Below are 24,606 nucleotides of genomic sequence, written 5' to 3'. Positions count from 1 at the left end.
ATTGTGACCTGAAAAACTGCTTCATTTGATTTTAATTTTCTTGAATTTATTAAGACTTACTTTATGACAGGAAAAATGAAGACAACTGTACTTGTAGAACAATAGAAAAAAGACTTATTTTGTGTCCCATCATGTCTTTCTTTGAAAATGATCCATGTGCACCTGAGAAGAATATGTATTCTGTTGCTTTGGGATGAAATGTTCTGTAAATATCAGTTACATCCATTTGACTAGTATGTTGTTTAAGGACATTGTTTCCTTGTTGATTTTTTTGCATGAAAGATCCATCCATTGATGACAGTGGGATGTTAAAAACCCCTATGATGACTGTATTGCTGTCCATCTCTTCTTTAAGTCCACCAATACATTCTTTATATATTTAGGTGCTCCTATATGGGGTGCATATATGTTTACAAGGGTTATATGCCTTTGTTGGATTGACCCTTTTAGTATTGTGTAGTGATCTTCTTTGTCTCTTCTAATAACGTGTTTCTGAAGTCTATCTTATCAGTTACAAATATTGCTACCGCAGCTATTTTTTCATCTCTATTAACATTGAATACTTTGTCCCCATCCCTTCATGTTCACCCTGTCTAAATCTTTTGTTCTGAGGTGGGTTCCTTATAGAGAGCATATATATAGGTCATATTTTCTTATCCATTTAGCTACCCTGTGTCTTTTTATTGGAACATTTATTCCATTTACACTTAAGGTTATTACTGATAGAAACTTATTCATTGGCATTTTATTCCTCTCTACATATGTTCCTCTCTATGTATTTCTTTATTCTCTTAACCCTGCAGAGGTCACAGTAAAATAATTACAGTGTAGGATGCATGCATCTGTGAGATACACTCATTACTAGTATGTGCTGAAATTGGAAACATTTTAAAACACTACAAATTTGCATTTGTTATATAATAAAATACATGTTTTATTTATTTTCAGTTACTATCTAGAAATCATTAAACAAAGAAATATAAAAATATAAAAAATAATGTTTTCTTTTCAAAATTGGATATTACTAAAAATACAATAAAAATGTGTTTCACATTAATTAATAAGTATCTTCAATAGTTGGATTTGTAAAAACATTTGTAACAGTCATTGCAAAAAATATTAGTATGCTCAAGAAATAAATATGCTTCACAGCACTTGTAAAAATTTTTTCTTGCATCATTATTTATTAATTATATTATTTTCTATATAAATAACAATAAACCTACTTATGCTACATCCTGTAGTTCTGCTGTTTTTAATTTAAATATTGTTCAAGTACAGTTTCCTGTCTTTTACTCCCATCTCAGCACAGCCTTCAAGTGCTTCCCACCTCCCTCCCATTTCCACCCCCCTTAGTTGTTGTCCATGGGTCCTTTATACAAGTTCCTGCAAATCCTTCCCCCTTTTCCCCTGAAATTCTCCCCTCTGGTCTTTGTCCCCCTATTCTTTATTTCAGTGTCCTTGGTTATATTTTGCTTGCTTGTTTGTTTTGTTGTTGAGCTCCCTCTTAAAGGTGAGATCATATGGTATTTGTCGTTCAATGCCTGGCTTATTTCACTCAGCATAATGCTTTCCAGTCCCATCCATTCTGCTGCAAATGGTAGGAGCTCCTTCTTTCTTTTTGCTGTACAGAATTTCATTGTGTATATGTACCATAATTTGTTGATTCATTCATTTACTGGTGGGCACCTAGGTTGCTTCCAGGTCTTGGCTATTGTAAATTGTGCTGCTATGAACATTGGGGTGCATAGGTTCTTTTGGATTGGTGTTTTAGGGTTTTTAGGATGTAATCCCAGCAGCGGAATTGCTGGGTCAAAAGGCAGGTCTAGAAAATTTCATCAGGTCTTCATAGTGGTTGTACCAGTCTGCAATCCCACCAAAAATGGATTAGGATCCCCTCTTCTCCACAATCTCTCCACCACTTGTTGTTCATTGCTTTTTTTATGATGGCCATTCTGACCAGTGTAAAGTGGTATTTTATTGTGGTTTTAATTTGCATCTCTCTAATAACTAGTGATATTGAGCATCTTTTCATGTGTCATTGGATCTTCTGTCTGTCCTCCTTGGAGAAATGTCTGTTCAAGTACTTTGTACATTTTTTTAATTGGGCTGCTTTCCTTGTACGACTCCTGTATGTTCTTTATATATCGAAGATTAAATCCTTGTCTCAGGTATCGTTGGAAAATATGTTTTCCCATTCAATTGGTTCTCTTTTTATTTTAAAACTGTTTTCTTTAGCCACACAGAAGCCTTTTATTTTGATGAGATCCCATTTGTTTATTCTTTTACTTCATTTAAATTTTATTTATTTATCTTTAGAAAGGAAGGGAAGGAGAGAGGGAGAGAAATATCAATGTATGGTTGCTTCTTGTGCGTCCCCTGCTGGGAACTGGCCTGCAACCCAGGCATGTGCCCTGACTGGGAATCGAATCACAATCTTTTGGTTCCAGGCCCATGCTCAATCCACTAATCTACACCAGCCAGGGCTGTTAATTCTTTTTTTTATGTCCCTTGCTGTAAGGGACATATCAGTAAATATGTTGCTGTGTGAAATATCTGAGATTTTCTTGCCAATATTCTTCTCTAACACTTTAATGGTGTCACGGCTTATATTTAAGTCTTTTATACACCTTGAATTTATTTTGGTGTGTGGTGTAAGTCAGTGCTCAAGTTTCATTTTTTTGCACGTAGCTGTCCAGTTCTCCCAACACCATTTGTTGAAGAGGTTATCTTTACTCCATTTTATGTTACTGCCTCCTTTGTCAAATATTAATTGACTGTAGAGAGTTGGGTTGATTTCTGGGCTCTCTGTTCTATTCCATTGGTCTATGTGCCTGTTTTGATGCCAGTATCAGGCTGTTTTGATTACAGTGGCCTTGTAATACATTTTGATATCAGGTATTGTGATCCCTCCTATCTTGTTCTTCCTTATCAAAATTGCGGCTGCTATTTGGGGTCATTTATGGTTCCATATAAAATTTTTTTTCTTTTCTTTTTTTAAAAATTTTATTTATCTTTCAATGCCTGACCTATTTCACTCAGCATAATGCTTTCCAGTTCCATCCATTTTGTTGCAAAGGTTAGTAGCTCCTTCTTTCTCTCTGCTGCATAGAATTCCATTGTGCATATGTACCAAAATTTTTTTTTGAATGTTAGCTGTTTTAATTATTATTGTAGTTAATATTTACAGTTAAGTTTCCTGTCGAATTTACTTGACTTGTAGACCTGAGAGATGGAACAGAACTGTCTGCATATATAGAAAATTATAAAGTTTATGTCTTGATGAACTCTAAAGGGTGCTTTGATAGAGATTTTCATTATTTTTTGGCGATTTATAATTTTTCTGCAGTGGTCATTTTACTCGACTTGATGTGTTCATTGTGTCATGTAAAAGGGTTTTGATCATCTGAAGTGCAGTCTTTTGAGTCTCAGTTGAACAAAATTCTATTTCACTTTCCCTTGTTCTATGTTGGCCTGAGTCCATTTTTTTTTTTAAATTTTATTTAGTTATTTTTCAAGTACAGTTTTTTTGTCTATTTTTCCCATCCCAGCCTCCCCCGCCCCTTGCTCCCCACCTCCCTCCCATTTCCCCCCCCCCTTAGTTCTCGTCCCTGTGTCCTTCCTATTTGTTCCTCCAAATCCCTCCCCCTTTTTCCCCTTAACTTCCCTTCCTTCTCCCCTCTGGTCACTGTCCCCTTGTTCTCTATTTCAGTGTCTTTGTTTTTTGGGTTTTTTTTTTCTGCTTACTTGTTTGTTTTGTTGTTTAGCTTCCTGTTAAAGGTGAGATCATATGGTATTTGTCTTTCAGCACCTGGCCTATTTCACTCAGCATAATGCTTTCCAGTTCCATCCATGTTGTTGCAAAGGGTAGTAGCTCCTTCTTTCTCTCTGCAGCATAGAATTCCATTGTGTATATGTACCACAATTTTTGGATCCATTCATTTACTGATGGGCACCTAGGTTGCTTCCAACTCTTGGCTATTGTAAATTGTGCTGCTATGAACATTGTGGTGCATAGGTTCTTTGATATTGATGTTTTAGGATTCTTAAGATATAATCCTAGCAGTGGAATTGCTGGGTCAAAAGGCAGGTCGATTTTTATTTTTCTGAGAAAAATCCATACTGTTTTCCATAATGGTTGTACCAGTCTGCACTCCCACCAACAGTGAACTAAGGACCCCGTTTCCCCACAACCCCTCCAACATTTGTTGTTTGTTGCTTTGTTTATGATAGCCATCCTGACTGGTGTAAAGTGGTATCTTATTGTGGTTTTAATTTGCATCTCTCTGATAGCTAATGATATTGAGCATCTCTTCATGTGTCTCTGGATATTCTGTATGTCCTCCTTGGAGAAATGTCTGTTCAAGTCCTTTTCCCATTTTTTAATTAGGTTAGGTGTCTTCTTAGAGTAGGGTCATGCAAGTTCTTTATATATTTTGGAGATTAAATCTTTGTCTGAGGTATCATTGGCAAATATGTTTTCCCATACAGTTGGTTGTCTTTTTAATTTAATACTGTTTTCTTTAGTCATGCAGAAGCTTTTTATTTTGATGAGATCCCATTTGTTTATTCTTTCCTTTATATTCCTTTATCTAGGGGACATATCAGTAAATATGTTGCTGCGTGAAATATCTGAGATTTTCTTGCCAATGTTCTCCTCTAGGACTTTAATGGTGTCATGGCTTATATTTAAGTCTTTTATCCACCTTGAATTTATTTTGGTGTATGGTGTAAGTTGGTGCTCAAGTTTCATTTTTTTTTTTTTTTGCACATAGCTGTCAAGTTCTCCCAACACCATTTGCTGAAGAGGCTATCTTTACTCCATTTTATGTTACTGCCTCCTTTGTCAAATATTAATTGACCATAGAGAGTTGGGTTTATTTCTGGGCTCTCTATTCTGTTCCATTGGGCTATGTGCCTGTTTTTATGCCAGTACCAGGCTGTTTTGATTACAGTGGCCTTGTAATACACTTTGATATCAGGTATTGTGATCCCCCCTACTTTGTTCTTCTTTCTCAAAAGTGCAGCTGCTATTCGGGGTCGTTTATGGTTCCATATAAATATTTGAAATGTTTGTTCTATGTCTGTGAAATATGCCATTGGTACTTTAATAGGTATTGCATTGAATCTGTATATTGCTTTGGGTAGTATGGACATTTTGATGATGTTAATTCTTCCAATCCATGATTATGGTATATGTTTCCATTTGTTTGTGTCTTCCTTGATTTTTTTCTTCAGTGTTGTGTAGTTGTCTGAATACATGTTTTTTACCTCCTTGGTTAGGTGTATTTCCAGATATTTTATTTTCCTTTTTGCCATATCGAGTGAGATTTTTTCCCTTGATTTCTGCTTCTGCTGATTCATTGTTAGTACACAAAAATGTCTTTGATTTCTGGATATTGACTATGTAACCCGCTGTTTTGCCAAATTTATTTATTAGGTTGAGCATTTTTTGGGTAGAGTCTATAGGATTTTCCATGTATACTATCATGTCATCTGCAAACAGTGACAGTTTTGTTTCCTTCTTTCTGATTTTGATGCCTTTTGTTTTTTTTTTTTCTTGTCTGATTGCTGTGGTTAAACTTCCAAATCTATATTGAATTGGAGTGGTGCGAGTGGACATCCTTGTCTTGTTCCTGATCTTAGTGGAATAGCTTTTAATTTTTACCCATTGAGTGTGATACTGGCTGTAGGTCTTTCAAATGTGGCCTTTATTATATCAAGAAATGGTCCCTCTATTCCCATTTTGCTGAGTGTTTTTATCATAAATGGGTTTTGTACCTTATCGAAAGCTTTTTCCTCGTCTATTGATATGATCATGTGGTTTTTGTCTTTGCTTCTGTTTATGTGATGTATTACATTTACTGATTTGTGAATATTGAACCATCCTTGCATCCCTAGGATGAATCCCACTTGGTCATGGTGTACGATCTTTTTGATATATTGTTGGATGCGATTCACTAATATTTTGTTGAGGATTTTAGCATGTATGTTCATCAGTGATATTGGCCTGAAGTTTTCTTTCTTTGTTGTATCTCTATCTGGTTTTGGAATTAGGATGATGCTGGCTTCATAAAAAGAGTTCAGGAGTTTTCCATGTTGGGGGAGTTTTTGGAATAATCTGTGGAGAATAGGGGTTAGCTCTTCCTTAAATGCTTTGTAGAATTCTCCTGTGAAACCATCTGGTCCAGGGCTTTTGTGTAATGGGAGTTTTTTGATTACTGCTTCAATTTTATTTGCTGTTATTGGTTTGTTCAGGTTTTCTGTTTCTTTTTCATTGACTTTTGGAAGATTATATTTTTCTAGAAATTGTTCCATTTACTGTAGGTTCTCAAATTCCTTGGCATACAGTTGTTCATAGTAATTTCTTACAATCCCTTCTATTTCTTTGGAATCAGTTGTAATCTCTCCTCTTTCATTTCTGATTTTGTTTATTTGTGTCCGCTCTCTTCTTTTCTTGATGAGCCTGCTTAAAGGCTTGTCTATTTTGTTTATCTTTTCAAAGAACCAACTGTTGGATTCATTGGTCCTTACAATTGTGCTTTTAGTCTCTATGTCATTTAGTTCTGCTCTGATCTTGGTTATTTCCTTCCTTCTACTTGCTCTGGGCTGTCTTTGTTTTTGTTCTTCGAGTTCTTGCAGGCATAGGGTTAGGTTGTTTGTTTGAAATGTTTCTATCTTCTTTAGGTAGGCCTGTATTGCTATAAACTTCCCTCTCAGGACTGCCTTTGCTGTGTCCCATAAGTTTTGGGTTGTTGTGAATCCATTTTCACTTGTTTCCAGGAAATTTTTGATTTCTTCCCTAAGTTCATTCTTGACCCATTTGTTGCTTAATAGCATACCATTTAGTGTCCATGATTTTGCGTGTTTTCAGTTTTTTCCTTTGGGGTTGGTTTCTAATTTTATTTCCTTGTGGTCATAGAAAATGCTTGGTTTGATTTCAATTTTCTTGAATTTGTTGAGGCTCATTTTGTTTCTTATCATGTGGTCTATCTTTGAAAATGTTCCATGTGTATTTGAAAAGAATGTGTATTTAGCTTCTTAGCGATGAAGGGTTCTATATATATCACTTAAGTCCATTTCATCAAAGGTGTTGTTTAATACTGCAATAACTTTGTTGATATTTTGTTTGGAAGATCTGTCCATTTTTCATGGTGGGGTGATAAAATCCCCAAATAAAATAGTATTGCTGTCAATATCTTTCTTGAAGTCCTCTAAGATTTTCTTTATATATTTTGGTTCTCCTATTTTGGGTGCATATATATTTACGATGTTAATGTCTTCTTGGTGGATTCTACCCTTGAGTATTATGAGGTGACCTTCTGGGTTTCTCTTTATGGCCCTTTTTTTGAAGTCTATTTTGTCTGATATTAGAATTGCTACCCTAGCTTTTTTTTTTTCTTGTCCATTTCGTTGGAAAATTTGTTTTCTGTGTTTGACTTTTAGTCTGTGGTGATCTTTTGTCCTTTGGTGGGTATGTTGTAGGCAGGATATGTGTGGGTCATTCTTTCTTATCCATTCAGTTATTCTATGTCTTTTGATTGTAGCATTTAATCCATTTACATTTAAGGTTATTATCGATAGGTACTTATTCAATGTCATTTTTGTACCTGTGCTTCTCTGTGTCTCTCTCTCTTTTCCTTCCTTTCCTTAAAGCAGTCCTTTTAGTATTTCTTGTAGAGCTGGCTTATTGGCGGCATATGCTTTTAGACTTCTTTTGTCTTGGAAGCTCTTTATTTGTCCTTGTATCTTGATTGAGAGCCTTGCTGGGTAAAGTAGCCTCGGTTGTAGGCGTTTAGTTCTCGTTACTTAGAATATTTATTGCCATTGTCTTCTTGCTTGGAGTGTTTCCATTGAGAATTCAGTAGCTAACCTTATTGGGGCTCCCTTGTATGTTACTTCTTTTTTACCTCCCTTGCTACCTTAACATTCTCTCTTGTCTTGCAATTTTGCCATTTTGATGATGATGTGTCTTGAAGTGGGCCTCCTTGGTTTCCTCTTGATTGGGACTCTGTGTGATTCCTGGATTTGTGTGACTTTTTCTGTCATCATATTAGGGAGACTTTCTCTCATTACTCTTTCAAATACGTTTTCTATCCATCGTTCTTCTTCTGCTTCTGGTATTCCTATTATTCGGATATTATTACATTTCATATTGTCTTGCATTTCTCTTAATCCCTCTTCATTCTTTCTGAGCCTCTTTTCTTTTTCTTGCTCTTTTTGTGAGATGTTTTCTTCTTTGTCCTCCAACTCACTAATCTGATTCCCTGTGTCATCAACTCTACTTTTAATACCTTCTACTGTGTTCTTAAATTCAGAAATTGTATTCTTCTTTTCCTTTTGTCCCTTGCTGATAGTTTCTATTTCCTTTTTCATGTTGATATAGTTTACAGAGAGTTCATTGTAGCTCCCCTGTAGTTTGTGGTAGCTCATTGTGATCTCTTTGAACTTCCTGATAACCAGTGCTTTGAATTCAATACCTGGTAGTTGATTTGCCTCTATTTCATCTAACATTCTTTCTGAGGCTTCCTCCTTTTCTTTCATTTGGGGATTGTTTCTTTATCTTCCCATTGTTTTTGAGAGTCTTCTTATTATCCTCAGCTTATAAATTTGATCTGTTCTGACTCCCTGATTTTATGGTGTGAACTTCTGTGGTAGAATGCCTGTGAATTTCAGTGGTGCCGGCTTTTGCAGGTATCTTTATGTTCTCTGTTTCCACCTACTCCTTATTTTGTGTGTGTGTAATCAGTTGGAGGGGGAGGCCAAATGGTTTATGACAGCAGAAGAGTATTTTATGATAGTTACAATCATATCTGGTAGGAAAGAGGCAGACGATCTTTAGGCTATATATAATGTTAGCTATAATCTTCAGCCCAACTTGCCACTTTTAGGAAAAGATGGAGAAAAGATAAGCCTCTTGTTGGGGAGGGTAGGCTTGTGAGTTGGGACTAGAAAGTAGTGAGGTTTCATACCATCATATTTTGAGGTAAGGTGAGAGTAAGTAGTAGTAATAGGTGCATTTCATGAGCAGAGTTAATTACTCCAGTAATAGAATTCAGGTACTTGTAAAGTGGGCTAAGATCTGGGAGATTAGTTGTGAAGGGTTTAATGTTGTATACAACAGGTATTATTTACAGTAGTATTAGAGCAACAGTTCTGTGACCAACTCTATGAGATCAGTCTGAATAGGGAGTGTAGAGCTTTGGGTAGTGTGCTAAAGGAAAACAAGAGGTGTAAGGTATAGAAAATTTAAATACATTGTGGAGGAAAGAACGCAGGAGACCTGTCAGATAAAACAATATAATCTGCCAAGACTAAGAAGCCTATACAGGAGGAGGGGGAATACAAAGATACTATTAGAATATAAAAGAAGTGATAATAATGAAAAAAATACAAGTATGCAGCAACAAACAAAGAAAAGAAAACAGCACACAAAAAAGGCAGGAGAAGGGAGTAAAAACTGATAAGTTTGGGAAGAAGGGAAGAAGGACTAAAACAGGAAAAAAGAAAGAAGAGGATCAAAGTATTGAAAGGTAAAGCAATAATAAAATTCAAAATAAATGAGATTACAAAAAAAAACCCACAAGACAAAACAAAAAAAGCTTTTTTTTGTTGGTTTTAAACTGTCCAAACTGGTTTTTCTGGTCGCAGCAGGACCTCTCTGTGCGCGCCAGCCAGGCTACCAGACTGGGATGCAAGCGCCCGCATTCCCGCCAGGCTGCCTGGTTCCCTTGCTCTCTGACACAATAATTCCTCGCTGCCAGGCTGGGTGGTAAGCAAGCCAAGCCCTCACAGTAGAGCACCTGAGTCCACTTTAAGAAAATATATAATAATAATAATAAAGCCTCACTAGACATCCTGCCTCTCAGCCTAGCCCAATCCCGAGCCACACAGGTGGCAACCATGCACCTCTCAATTCTCCAGGGCTGGCAACCACAGAGTCCTCTCAGTTCTTCCAGACTGGCAACCAGAGTCCGCAGATAAACACGGCCCTTTGTTTTTGTTGCTCTCTGCTCTCTGTGTAAACTCAATCGCACAGGCCTCGCCTGCGCTGCCCAGACAGGAGAAAACTGCTGACCCTCACTGGTCACCTACCGGGGCTGCTTGGTACCCCCACTCCCGAGAGGGATGCCTCCTGTGCTGGTCACAGCCCCGCTGCTGTGGCCATAGCACCGGGGCCACCCAGCTGCGGGCGCCGGCCCTGCTGCCACTCCTATCTCCACTGGACTGCCCCATGCACCACTAACCTGCTGCTGATCAGAACCTCAGCGTCCCTCACAATCACTGCTCTCCCAACTTCATAAGTGCTGTGGATCTATTACTTAATTACACTGTTTCTCAGTAGCTCAGCCATGCTTTTCACCCACGCGTAGGTGAGCTGGAGTACTTCCATCCTTCTCTGTCGCCATCTTCCTCTCCTCCCTGTAATGTTTTAATTCAATTTTTCACTTACTTATATTTAGGAACAAAACTGATTTTTATATTCCAGGGTATTATTTTGTATACAGATATCATTATTGCTTTCTGGAGTTATAGTTTTAGTGCATAAGCATAAATAAAAGAATTAAAACATTTATATAGATACAGAGTTAGTACCACCCATATATAATGTGCATCCTTATTTTTCCCTCAAAAATTTGGGCAAAATTGTGCATTATACATTCCAAAATATGTAGTTTAGGGTTCAGTCAAAGGCTGTGGCAGATTTTGTAGTCATATTTGGAGACTCACCCTATGAGTGTTTTTTTTTTTTTTTTTTTTTTTTTTTTTTTGCTTCCGGGCCTTCCCCCAGAATTTTCAGCTCTTTAGCCAGCCTTGAGTTACTTCCCCTTAGATATATATTTTATCTTTTTTTTATTGTTGTTCAAATACAGTTGTTTTCATTTTCCCTCCACATTAGCCATCCCATGTCCCACCCTCAACCCTACCCACCTTCACCCAGCACAGTTCTTTTATCTGTGATTTAGTGGAAGACTCCTCTATTGTTTCTGCCTGCACTTTTTAAACATGAAGTTTTCCTTGTATATGTATAGTGTAGCTATTAGCTAGGATTTGGGACAGAATATGTACTCAGATTTGGGGTACCATCCCTACTGTGGCTTTCTTGCTTCTAGGACTCCCATACCTAAATTTCATGATTTATCTGCCACTTTGAGCCAGTAAGGCAGTGTTATCATAGCATATGAGTTACAAGTTTGGAGGAGGAAATTCAGGAAAGAAAAGCCACAAGTATTTTTAAACTGTTGCTGTTACCATCTTTCATGGGTAAACTTTCCTCAACTTTTTGTCTGCTTTCAGTCACTTTCCATTGCTTTCATATAGTCTTCCTCTATATTTCTTTCTATTAATCTATATATTTATTTAAAGTTTATAACTAATAGGCATAAGAAATCATACGTACAAATTTAGTTTGCTGTTACCAAAACCTGTCTCATTTATTATTATTTTAATTTGCATTGATATTAACAGCAATTTTGAAAAATTTCATGTTTATTAGCCATTTTTATTCATTTTATGAATTTTCTGTTTATGTCATTTACCCATTTTTCTTTGTGCGCTTTTATCTTATTTATTTGTAAGAATTCATTGTTTTTTGAAGATATTAATTCATTAACATTCTAATTTTGAGGCTCAAATAAAATGTGTTTTAAAATTTAAGGTTTTGGATTCATTGTGATTGATATATTGGTTTTTCATGTTCATGTGGGATCATTTAGTAGAATGTACAAGGTAAGGAATTTGTTTTTACTAGAGATTCTGCTGTGCAGAGAAGAGAGCTCTTGCATTTTTATAAGACAATGTCTTATGGTTAGCTTTTATAATGTACAGGACAGTGTTTGTAGTGACTTTCCAAAGCAAAATCTTGCCAAATATATTACCTTTGTACTTTCTGATGACCATTTTTTAAAAGATTTTATTTATTTATCTTTATAGGGGAAGGGAAGGAGAGAGGGAGAGAAATATCAATGTATGGTTGTCTCTCATGTGTCCCCTGCTGGGAACTGGCCTGCAACCCAGGCATGTGCCCTGACTGGGAATTGAACCGTGATACTCTGGTTCATAGGCCCGCGCTCAATCCACTGAGCTACACCAGCCAGGGTTGATGTCCATTTCTTAATCATAATAATTTGTTATACTTACCCACCACTATTATTAATAGGCTGCTGCATCTATTCATCAGAGAAAATATTGCAATTTAATTAATATCTGCTAGGGACATTGTGGGTCCTTAGTAGAACTCTATTCAAACATTGTTCTTTTTCTATTTTGTCCCTAGGAATACACCATTGATGTATTTTTTCGACAGACATGGCATGATGAAAGATTAAAATTTGATGGACCCATGAAGATCCTTCCACTGAACAACCTTCTGGCTAGTAAGATCTGGACCCCTGACACCTTCTTTCACAATGGCAAGAAATCGGTGGCCCATAACATGACAACACCTAACAAGTTGCTCAGACTGGTGGACAATGGAACCCTCCTCTACACAATGAGGTCAGAAAGTGGTACTTCTATCTAAAGTATACTTGGGGGTAGGGCTGGGGTAGAAAGCAGCATGTTTTAAGCTATCCACCAAAAATTCTTTCAAGTTTACAGATTATAAATGTACATATAGGCGTGTGCTTCCTAACATAATTTTCAGGTAGACACATGCATAGACATATATATTATAGATACACATATAAATGGACAGTTGGCCATGTAAACATTCTTATAAACACAGATATATATTCATGAAATCTGTGCCTACTCCAAAACACATGTGGAATAACACACAAGCATATACATATACAAGAATACCTAAATACACAGATTTACAGCCATATACAGAGGTATGAACACCGTAACAAAATAAGCTAGGTTTTTATTTTATGTTTTATTTAATTGTTGTACAAGTACAGTTTTCTGTCTTGTACTCCAATCCCAACCCAACCCCCGACAGCTCCCCACCTGCCTCCAATTTCCAACCCCCTTAGTTGTTGTCCATGTGTCCTTTATACTTGTTCCTGTAAATCCTCTTCCTTTATCCCCTGATATTCCCTCCCCTCTCCCCTCTCCCCTCTGGTCACTGTCAGCCTGTTCTCTATTTCAGTGTCTTTGGTTATATTTTGCTCGCTTGCTTGTTTTAGATTCCACTTAAAGGTGAGATCATATGGTATGTGTCTTTCACCACCTGGCTAATTTCACTCAGCATAATGCTTTCCAGTTCCATCTATGCTGTTGCAAAGGTTAGGAGCTCCTTCTTTCTTTCTGCTTCATAGAATTTCATTGTGTATATGTACAATACTTTTTGGATCCATTCATTTACTGATGGGCACCTAGGTTGCTTCCAACTTTTGGATATTCTAAACTGTGCTGCCATGAACATTGGGGTACAAAGGTTCTTTTGGATTGGTGTTTTAGGGTTCTTAGGATATGATCTGAGCAGTAGAATTGCTGATTCAAAAGGCAGGTCCATTTTTAGTTTTCTGAGAAAATTCCATAATGTTTTCCATAGTGGTTGTACCATTTGCAATCCCACCAAAAATTGATTAGGGTTCCCTTTATTCCACAGCCTCCCCAACACTTGTTTGTTGATTTGTTTATGATGGCCATTCTGACTGGTGTAAAGTGGTATCTCATTGTGGTTTTAATTTGCATCTCTCTGATAGCTAGCGATACTGAGAATCTTTTCATGTGTCTCTAGATCTTCTGTATGTCCTCCTTGGAGAAATGTCTGTTCAAGTCCTATGCCCACTTTTTAATTGGGTTGTTTGTCTCCTTAGAGTGGAGTCATGTAAGTACTTTGTATATTTTGGAGATTAAACCTTTGTCTGAGGTATCATTGGAAATATGTTTTCCCATACAGTTGGTTGTCTTCCTTATTTAATACTGTTTTCTTTAGCCATGCAGAAGCTTTTTATTTTGATGAGATCCCATTTGTTTATTCTTTCCTTTACATTCCTTGCTCTAGGGGACGTATCAGTAAAAAAGTTGCTGTGTGAAATATCTGAGATTTTCTTGCCGATGTTCTCCTCTAGCACTTTAATGGTGTCACGGCTTATATTTAAGTCTTTTATCCACCTTGAATTTATTTTGGTGTATGGTGTAAGTTGGTGCTCAAGTTTCATTTTTTTGCACGTAGCTGTCCAGTTCTCCCAACACCATTTGTTGAAGAGGCTATCTTTACTCCATTTTATGTTACTGCCCCCCTTTGTCGAATATTAATTGACTGTAGAGAGTTGGGTTTATTTCTGGGCTCTCTGTTCTGTTCCATTGGTCTATGTGCCTGTTTTGATGCCAGTACCAGGCTGTTTTGATTACAGTGGCCTTGTAATACACTTTGATATCAGGTATTGTGATCCCCCCTACTTTGTTCTTCTTTCTCAAAAGAGCAGCTGCTATTCGGGCTCATTTATGGTTCCATATATATTTTCGAAGTGTTTGTTTCATGTCTGTGAAATATGCCATTGGTACTTTAATAGGTATTTCATTGAATCTGTATATTGCTTTGGGTAGTATGGACATTTTGATGATGTTAATTCTTCCAATCCATGATTATGGTATATGTTTCCATTTGTTTGTGTCTTCCTTGATTTCTTTCTTCAGGGCTGTGTAGTTTTCTGCATACAGGTTTTTTACCTCCTTAGTTAGGTTTATTCCCAGATATTTTATTTTTGTTTTTGCTATATCAAATGGGATTTTTTCCTTGATTCCTGCTTCTGCTGATTCACTGTTGGTATACAAAAATGCCTTTGATTTTTGGCTATTGACTTTGTAACCAGCTGTTTTGCCAAATTTATGTATTAGGGTGAGCATTTTTTGGGTAGAGTCTACAGGATTTTCCATATACACTATCATGTCATCTGCAAACAGTGACAGCTTTGCTTCCTCCTTTCCTATTTGGATGCCTTTTATTTCCTTTTCTTGCCTGATCACTGTGGCTAAAACTTCCAATACTATATTGAATAGAAGTGGTGAAAGTAGACATCCTTGTCTTCTTCCTGATCTTAGTGGAAAAGCTTTTAGTTTTTTTCCCATTGAGTATGATATTGGCTGTAGGTCTCTCATATACGGCCTTTATTATTTTGAGAAATGCTCCCTCTATTCCCACGTTGCTGAGTGTTTTTATCATAAGTGGGTGTTGTACCTTATCGAAAGCTTTTTCCGCATCTATTGATATGATCATGTGATTTCTGTCTTTGCTTTTTTTTATGTGATGTATTACATTTACTGATTTGTGAATATTGAACCATCCTTGCATCCCTGGAATGAATCCCACTTGGTCATGGTGTATGATTTTTTTGATATATTGTTGGATGCGATTTGCCAATATTTTGTTGAGGATTTTAGCATCTATGTTCATCAGCGATATTGGCCTGAAGTTTTCTTTTTTTGTTGTGTCTCTATCTGGTTTTGGAATTAAGATGATGCTGGCTTCATAAAAAGAGTTTAGGAGTTTTCCATCCTTCTGGATTTTTTGGAATAGTCTGTGGAGAATAGGGGTAGCTCTTCCTTAAATGCTTTGTAGAATTGTCCTGGGAAACCATCTGGTCCAGGGCTTTTGTGTGATGGGAGTTTTTTGATTACTGCTTCAATTTCTTTTGCTGTTATCGGTGTGTTTAGATTTTCTGCTTCTTTTTCACTGAGTTTTGGAAGATTGTATTTTTCTAGAAATTGTTCCATTTCCCTTAGGTTTTCAAATTTCTTGGCATACAGTTCTTCATAGTAATTTCTTACAATCCCTTCTATTTCTGTGGTATCAGTTGTAATCTCTCCTCTTTCATTTCTGATTGTGTTTATTTGTGTCCATTCCCTTCTTTTCTTGATGAGCCTACTTAAAGGCTTGTCTATTTTGTTTATCTTCTCAAAGAACCAACTCCTGGATTCACTGATCCTTAAAATTGTGCTTTTAGTTTCTATGTCATTTAATTCTGCTCTAATCTTGGTTATTTCCTTTCTTCTGCTTGCTCTGGGCTGTCTTTGTTGTTTTTCCTCAAGTTCTTGCAGGCGTAGGGTTAGGTTGTTCGTTTGAAATGTTTTTATCTTCTTTAGGTAGGCCTGTATTGCTATAAACTTCCCTCTCAGGACTGCCTTTGCTGTGTCCTATAAGTTTTGGGTTGTTGTGAGATCATTTTCATTTGTTTACAGAAACGTTTTGATTTCTTCCCTAATTTCAGTCTTTACCCATTCGGTGTTTAATAGCATACCATTCAGTCTCCATGATTTTGGGTGCTTTGGGTTTTTTCCTTTGGGGTTGGTTTCCAATTTCGGTCCCTTGTGGTCAGAGAAGATGCTTGGTATGATTTCAATTTTCTTGAATTTGTTGAGGCTCGTTTTGTGTCCTATCATGTGGTCTATCTTTGAAAATGTTCCATGTGCATTTGAAAAGAATGTGTATTTAGCTTCTTTGGGATGAAGGGCTCTATATATATCAGTTAAGTCCATTTTATCTAGGGTGTTGTTTAATGCCACAATATCTTTGTTGATAATTTGTTTGGAAGATCTGTCTATTTTTGATAGTGGGGTGTTAAAATCCCCTACTAGAATTGTGTTGCTGTCAATATCTTTCTTGAAGTCCTCTGAGATTTTCTTGATATTTTTTGGTGCCCCTATGTTTGGTGCATATATGTTTACAATGTTAATGTCTTCTTGGTGGATTCTTCCCTTGAGTATAATGAAGTGACCTTCTGGGTCTCTCTTTATGGCCTTGTTTTGAAGTCTATTTTGTCCGATATGAGAATTGCTACCCCAGCTTTTTTTTCTTGTCCGTTTGCTTGAAAAACTTGTTTCCAGCCTTTCACTTTAAGTCTGTGATGGTCTTTCGTCCTGACGTAGGTCTCTTGTAGGCAGCATATGTGTGGGTCATACTTTCCTATCCATTGAGCTATTCTGTGTCTTTTGATTGGAGCATTTAATCCATTTATATTTAAGGTTATTATTGATAGGTACTTATTCATTGCCATTTTTGTACCTGTGTTCCTCTCTGTCTCCCTCTTATCCTTCCTTCCCTTAAAGCAGTCCTTTTAGTATTTCTTGTAGGGCTGGTTTGGTGGAGGCATATTCTTTTAGGCTTGTTTTGTCTTGGAAGCTGTATATTTGGCCTTCTATCTGGATTGAGAGCCTTGCTGGGTAAAGTAGCCATGGTTGTAGGCCTCTGGTTCTCATTACTTGGAATATTTCTTGCCATTCTCTTCTTGCTTGAAGTGTTTCCATTGAGAAGTCAGTAGCTAACCTTATTGGGGCTCCCTTGTATGTTACTTCTTTTTTCTCCCTTGCTGCCTTTAAGATTCTCTCTTTGTCTTGGAATTTTGCCATTTTGATGATGATGTGTCTTTAGTGGGCCTCCTTGGGTTCCTCTTGATTGGGACTCTCTGTGATTCCTGGATTTGTGAGACTATTTCTCTTATCAAATTAGGGAAATTTTCTCTCATTATTCGTTCAAATACGTTTTCTATCCCTCGTTCTTCTTCTTCTCCTTCTGGTATTCTTATTATTCGGATATTATTACGTTTCATATTGTCTTGCATTTCTCTTATTCCCTCTTCATTCTTTCTGAGCCTCTTTTCATTTTCTTGCTCTTTCTGTGAGATGCTTTCTACCTTGTCCTCCAACTCACTACTCCTATCCTCAGCTTTATCTATCCTATTTTTGAAACTTTCTACTGTGTTCTTCAATTCGGAAATTGTATTCTTCATTTCCTCTTGTCCCTTGCTGATAGTTTCCATTTCCTTTTTCATGTTGCTGTAGTTTGCAGAGAGATCATTGTAGTTCCCCTGTAGTTTCTGGTAGTTCACTGTGAGCTCTTTGAACTTCGTAATAACCAGTGCTTTGAATTCACTATCTGATAGTTGATCAGCTTCTATTTCATCTAACATTCTTTCTGAAGTTTCTGCTTTTCTTTCATTTGGGGATTGTTTCTTTGTCTTCCCATTGTTTGAGACTCTTCTTGTTAGTCTCTGTTTCTAAAATTGATCTGTTCTGAAACCCTGGTTTTATGGTGTGAACTGCTGTGGTATGATCCTTGTGACGTTCAGTGGTGCAGACTCCTTGAAGTTTCTTGATGTTCTTTGTCTCCACCTTCTCTCACGCTGGTCCTCGCGCTGGTCCCTGCGTTGGACGACTACCACTGCTGAATGTCCTGACTCTAGTAGCTGCCTCAAGCACCCAGGCCCGTTACTATGGCAGCAGCACAGGGGTTGGGAATGTCCCGGGTCCCGTAGCTGGCTCCTCTGCCGCCCAGTGCCGTCACAGGGGTTTGGAGTGTCCCAGCTTCTGTACCTGACTCCCAGGCTTCTAGTCCTGTCTCTATGGCCGTGGCACAGAGGCTTAGACTGTCCCAACTCCCTTACCTGACTCCCCAGTTCCCAGGCCCATTGCTATGGCAGCGCACAGGGGCTGAGAACATCCCGGCTACACTAGCTGGCTCCTCTGCCGCCCAGGGCCGTCACAGGGGTTTGGAGTGTCCAGGCTCCCGTACCTGACTCCCCGGCATCCAGTTCAGTCGCTATGACACTATGGCAGCGGCACAGGGGCTGAGAACTCCTGGCTCCCGTAGTGGACTCCTCTGCCGCCCAGGGCTGTCTCAGGGGTTTGGAGCATTCCGGCTTACGTACCTGACTCCCCAGCGTCCAGTCCCGTCGCTATAGCAGCGGCCCTGGGGCTGAGAACGACCCAGCTCCGTAGCTGGCTCCCCGGGGCCTAGGCCTATCTCTATGGTGGTGTCACAGGGGCCTCCATTGTCCCAGCTCCTGCAACTGACCCTTCCGTTGCCCAGGCCAGTAGCTATGGCATCGGCACAGGGGCTGAGAATGTCCCAGCTCTGGTTCCTGACTCCTCAGTCTCCCAGGACCGTCACAGGGGCTTGGAGTGTCCGGCTCCCATACCTGACTCCCCAGCTCCCAGGCCTGTTGCTCTGGTGGCTGCACAGGGGCCGCATGAGACCCAGCTCCAGTAGCTGACTCTGCGTCAGTCTGGTGTTTCAGCATCGGTCACAGTCTCTGGTCTTTTAATTTCATAAATGCTGGGTAACCGATGGCTTATTGTGCTGTTTCTCTATAGATCTGCCAGGATTTTCACCCATGAGTACAGGAGCTAGCATCAGCTCCATCTTATTCCATCACCATCTTCCCAGCATCCTCTGAATGTTGTTTCATGTTGTCCTCCAATTCCCTTAAGCTATCTTCCTATTTTTTTTTGCATTTTTTTTCCATGCAGCTGCTTTACCTGGGTATTTCTTTCTACATTGTCTTCCAGCTCACTAATTCATTCCTCTGCTTTATCCAACCTGCTTGTAATTCCTTCTAGTGTATTTTTTATTTCAGATATTATATCCCTTATTTCTTCCTGGTTCTTGTTTGTAATTTCTATTTCCTTTTTAATGCTGTTATAGTCCTAACTCAGTTTCCTGTAGTTGTCACTGAGTTCCTTGAGCATCCCCTTAACTATTTTTTGAGTTCTATCTGTGATAGACTTCTCACCTTTAATTTCATTTAGCTCTTTTACTGAGGATTCTTCCATTCCTTTTGATTGGGGGTTTTCTCTTTCTCTACCCATTATAGTTGACCCCTTTTGTTTGTTTCTTTGTCTCAGGATACTCTGCTTTGCGTATCTGTCTTTGTAGGGTGGACTGTTGTGGTAGGAGTTCTATAGGACTCAGTGGTACATTCTCTTTAATCTCCTTGTTTGTATGTTGTATGATTGCCCTTTCTTCCATTTGTGTGGATGCTCTTGCTGTAATGGACTTTACTTGTTGGTGGCTTCTTTGTTGTTGGATTCTCCACTCCAGTGAGCTTATTGATAGTCACAGCTCTCACCTCGTCTTGTATGCTGTTGTATAGTATTGGTTAACAAAGCAGTATTACCAAAGAACCAAAGCTATGCCAGCAAAAATAGTCTCTCTACTACATTAGCAATATTAACCAAATATCAAACAAAATTTAATAAAGGTGAAGGAGGATTTCAGATATTATAAGATATGACAAAGGGAATATGAGATGACTAAAAGATGGGGAAATATTATTGGGTGATGAGAGGGAGATGAATTGATAAGAGTAGGTATACTATGAAGGTGAAGGAAGGGAAATAACAAAATTTAAAACATAAATAAAACACGAAAGGAACAATATTGTTCCTATTGAGCAATAGGAACAATGGGGTAAGATGAGGGAAGGGTAAACTATGAGGTTTGAAGTAAAATCGAAGAGGTGCTGGACCAATAGGAACAAAATTGAAGAAAAACCACAGCAGGGTTAATAGCAATGACAGCCAAATGAAATTTAATACAGGTAGACTGGGAAAAAGAATATTATAGAAAAGCAAATGGGAATATGAGGTGTCTACAGTAAAGATAAGTGATTTTGAGAGGATGGAGGAAGCAAACTAGTAAGAATAAGTACTAAAGCCCAGGTTGAGAGAGGGGTAAAAATATAATAAAATTCCTCACTGAACTGATCAGGGTGAGGGGGGAAGGCAAAATGGAGTAAGACAGGGGGAGAGTGTTCTATAGGGTTCAAAGTACTAACAAATAGTGAAGAACTAGGAGTTCCTTTGGAGAAGTACAGCAATAACCATGGTATTTCATCCAACTAGCCACTGTTAGTAAAAGGTAGAAGAGAAATAAGACTATTATAGGAGGGTAAAAAGAATGTGAGGTGATTTAAGAAAGAATAGTGCTTATGTGAGGTTAGATGGAGGAGAAATTGTGAGAATAAGGGATAGATACATGGTATAGTGTGAGAGAAAATAACAGTAACAAAGCTCAGATAGATGGTGAAGTGGATTAAGATCATGAAAAGATGCTGTGTGGAATTTGTAATAGCAATAGTATAATAGAAATGTATAATTTGAATTTAAAAAGGCTAAGAGTAGTAAGTTATTTGGAATATGAATGAAGTGAAAGAAGAAAAATTAAAATGCAATATGAAAGGAAGAAAGCAAACAAAAAACTATTAAAAAGAAAAAAATTAAGAGAAATTAAAAAATGCAAGTTCTGATGAAGAAGAAGGTGAAATTTGTCTCAGATGTTTGTGTTCACCTTCTGACTTCTTTCTGGATCTGCCTCTGATTTTCCCTCATTCCAGGTCTTACTGTTTTACTCTTGAAAAAAGAAAGCCCCCCCCAAGTTTGTTGAGCATGCCCACTGGGTTTTGCAAATCTTCTAAGCTCCTGCAGGAGTTAGGGGATAGGGCTCAGTTTTCCCTTTGGGGTGGTTTGGCAAGGAAGGGGGCTCAGTCTGGATTACAATAATCACAAGTGCTCAGTTTCCAGTCCACTACCCTCAGAGCACTGTGTGCCCCACAGTCTCTACTCTGTGCAGCTGGGTTGGGCTGGCACCAATAAACTACCTCACTTTGCACCTCTTTGATCAATCTGTGAGGTGCACTGAGTGGGAGCAAATTGTGTCCACAATGCTTCCTCTTTGTTGGCCAGGAACCTGCACTCATGAAGTCCCTGCCTAGTATGCCTCAATTTCCCTTTTGAAAAAAGTCACTGTGGGCACCGCTGCTGCTCCAAGTCACTGTTCAACTTTCCACACACTCCAACTCTCTGGAAATTGTAAGTCTATCTCAGTCATAGCCAGTCGTGGCCCACCTCTTCTCCCAGCTCTAAGTACTGCCAGGGTTACCCCGCCACATTCTAGTACTGTCCTGGCTCCTGGCCACTGCCCTATCATGGGTGTGCCGCCAGCTGTGTTTGTACTTGCTGCCTTTTTTCCCTCCACGCGACTTTACATTTTCAAGTCTCTCCCTGTGCTGGTCTGTGATTTCCCAGTCCTGGAAGGGGAGGGAGCTGCTAGGCTGCTATCACCAACCTGTTTACCTCTGATGTCCTCCCAGCAGCCACATTTCTGGAGCCATTCCAAGCACTTTCCCCATATGCATATAAAACCTCCTTACTGCCCATTCTGAAGCATCCTCTGCACACTATGGCTTCTAAACTTTATATCAGCTAAGATTTTGTTGGCTGTTCTCTTTTTTTTTTAATATCAACTAAGTGTCCCAGTTGGGTGTACAAGCAAGTGGGCTCAGCTCCCACCTACTTTGCCACCATCTTCCTCCAACATTTTATTTATTGATGAAGATATGGGTAAATAAGTTCATTGTATTTTTCTTTATACCTATTGTATATAAATGCTGCATAACATATAACAGTAAAAACAGTTCCACCAATTGATTATTTGAGTAAGAAAGACAAATACTAGCTGAATTTAACTAGATTTTATCCCATTGACTTGAATCATTCATTCAACACATTTATGAATGTTTATCATGTTTATGGCTTTGAGATATGCCCTAAGCTCCAGAGATAAATAAGACTCAGATCATATCTTAATGACCTTACAGTCTAGTCATTAAAGCAGATTTGTGCATAGATAGCTACACAATAATAAAAAGTCCTTAAACAGAGGGAGGTATAGTGTGATGGAATTGCAGTGTGAGGAGCATCCCAAATCATGTGGAGGCATCATAGAAAGTTGTAGAAAGGAGGAAATGCTTATCCTGTATCTTGAATCTTGAAGAAAGTGTAGGTAACTATCAAACAGATGAGGAGGGCATTCCAGGCAGAGGAAATAGCATATGCAAAAGCAGGTATCATGAATTGACATCATGCATCAGACAACTAGAGATAAAATGATGAGTAAAATTAGATGAGATCTCTGCCCTCACATAACTTACATTCTAGTGGGGCAAACAATAAAATAAGTCATGATGATAAAGTAGAGTAAGTGCTATGATTGGGGAAGCAGAGAATAGTATAGGAGCATCTACCAGGGACAATAAAGTGAGTCTATGGGGAATAACCACAATAAATTCCAGATGAAATCATTTTACAACTGAAACTTAAAAGAAGTGTAAAAGTAAATTAGAGTAAAAGTTAGAGAGTAAATGATTCATGGAGGGGGGATGGGGAAATGATGAGAGGAAGGGAAGGACAGAGAGAGAGAATAGAAGTCATGAAGGAGGCCAGGGTTATGAGGAGGGGAGGTGGTGATAATATATTAAAGAAACTAAAAGTTCAGTGTGACCACACCACATGGTAGTAGAGTACAGGAAAGTGGACTGGATTGGAGAGGGGGTGCTTATGAGTTATGTTGACATAAAAATGAAATGGATCCATTGATAAGTTTATTGCAAAGGAATGACACAGATTTTCATTTTAGATAGGTCACTCTGGGAACAGTGTGACAAGTAGCTTAGAGGAAAGCAAGGATGAAGGTGAAGTGCCTAGCTTTATAAGGTACAATACTCTGATAATAATATTAGTAACAATTACTATATGTTAGAAACCTGCTATGTGTCAGAAACTTTACATAAAACATCTCTAGTCTTCAGGGAAAAAAACTATTTAAAACAGGTATTATTATTAGGTTGGCCAAAAAGTCCCTTTAGATTTTTCTGTAAATTATAAGAGACATTTTTGGCCCTGGCTGGTGTGGCTCAGTGGATTAAGTTCCACCCTGCAAATCAAAGGGTCACCAGTTTGATTCCCAGTCAAGACACATGCCTGGGTTGCAGGCCAGGTCCCCAGGGTGGGTACACAAGACGCATCCACAAATTGATGTTTCCTCCCCTCTCTTTTTTCCTCTCTTCCCCTATCTCTAATAATAAATACATAAAACATTTTTTAAAAAGACACATTTTTTTGGACTTCCACCAAGATGGAGGCAAAGGTGGATGTGCCGTGCCTTCTCATACAACCAAGTTTAGAGACAATTAAATATTAGCAACAGAAAACACAGCCAGAACACGGAAAATTGAACTTTTCGGAAGTCCATTAACAACAAATTCTTCAGCCTGACCGGTAAGGGGCGAAACCAGCGGCTGGTGAAGCGGGGTACCACAGGAGGACTCGGTCAGACGGACTCAGGCTCATGGAATCCAGACACGTGGAATCCAGGTGCGCGGATCCCAGGTGCAGGGTTGGACCTACTGAGCGACTAGCGAGCGACCGCGGGGGAGCGGTGTTGCGTGTTGACTGTGGTCGCGCATTTGTGCGCCGGTGGACAGGCAAGGGAGTGGGCAGTTGGACCAGGCTCGGTGGGTCCCGACGGCAGGTGGCAGTGGAGGGCGCCGCCATTTCCCTGCTCTGACCCCACCTCCACATACAGCGTCATAACCCAACGACTCTGAGTGGCCCGGCCCAGGTGAACCACCTAAGGCTCTGCTCCTACCCAGCTGTGAGAAACAGCAGAGGGGCTCGCCATTTCCCCGCTCTGACCACGCCCCCACATATAGCGTCACAACCCAGTGACCTGGGAGGCCGAGGCGCCGCTTCTCACACTTAAAGGGCACGAACAGACCAAAAATGGCACAAGAAGATCTCAAAGCCCCAGAGCCTATAGATCTAAGCGATGAAGAAATAGCAAAACTCTCAGACGCACAGTTTAAAACACTGGTCATCAGGATCCTCACAGAACTGGTTGATTATAGCCACAAATTAGACAAATATATGAAGGCAAAACTAATTGAAATGAATGGAATTGCACAGGACACCAATAGCAATGAAAAGGAAACTGGGACTCAAATCAATGGAGTGGACCAGAAGAAAGCAAATAATGACCAAACAGAAAAGAGTCAAGAAGCAAGAATTCAAAGAAATGAGGAGAGTCTTAGGAACCTC

The 24,606-nt window shown here is 38.8% G+C and overlaps 1 protein-coding gene across 1 annotated transcript in view; it reads left to right on the top strand.

Annotated features, from left to right (window-relative positions):
- GABRA3 (gamma-aminobutyric acid type A receptor subunit alpha3) overlaps window positions 1–24,606 on the top strand; it is a 361,284-nt gene that overhangs the window by 214,817 nt on the left and 121,861 nt on the right. The window contains exon 7 of the mRNA XM_037133321.2: window positions 12,278–12,498. Coding sequence (XP_036989216.1) covers window positions 12,278–12,498 — 221 coding nt within the window. The remainder of the gene's footprint in view (window positions 1–12,277; window positions 12,499–24,606) is intronic.

This window comes from Artibeus jamaicensis, unplaced genomic scaffold (assembly GCF_021234435.1).
Source record: "Artibeus jamaicensis isolate MK-2021 breed Jamaican fruit bat unplaced genomic scaffold, CSHL_Jam_final contig_554, whole genome shotgun sequence".
NCBI classification, from domain to species: domain Eukaryota; kingdom Metazoa; phylum Chordata; class Mammalia; order Chiroptera; family Phyllostomidae; genus Artibeus; species Artibeus jamaicensis.
This window is presented reverse-complemented; position numbering and strand designations above follow the sequence as displayed.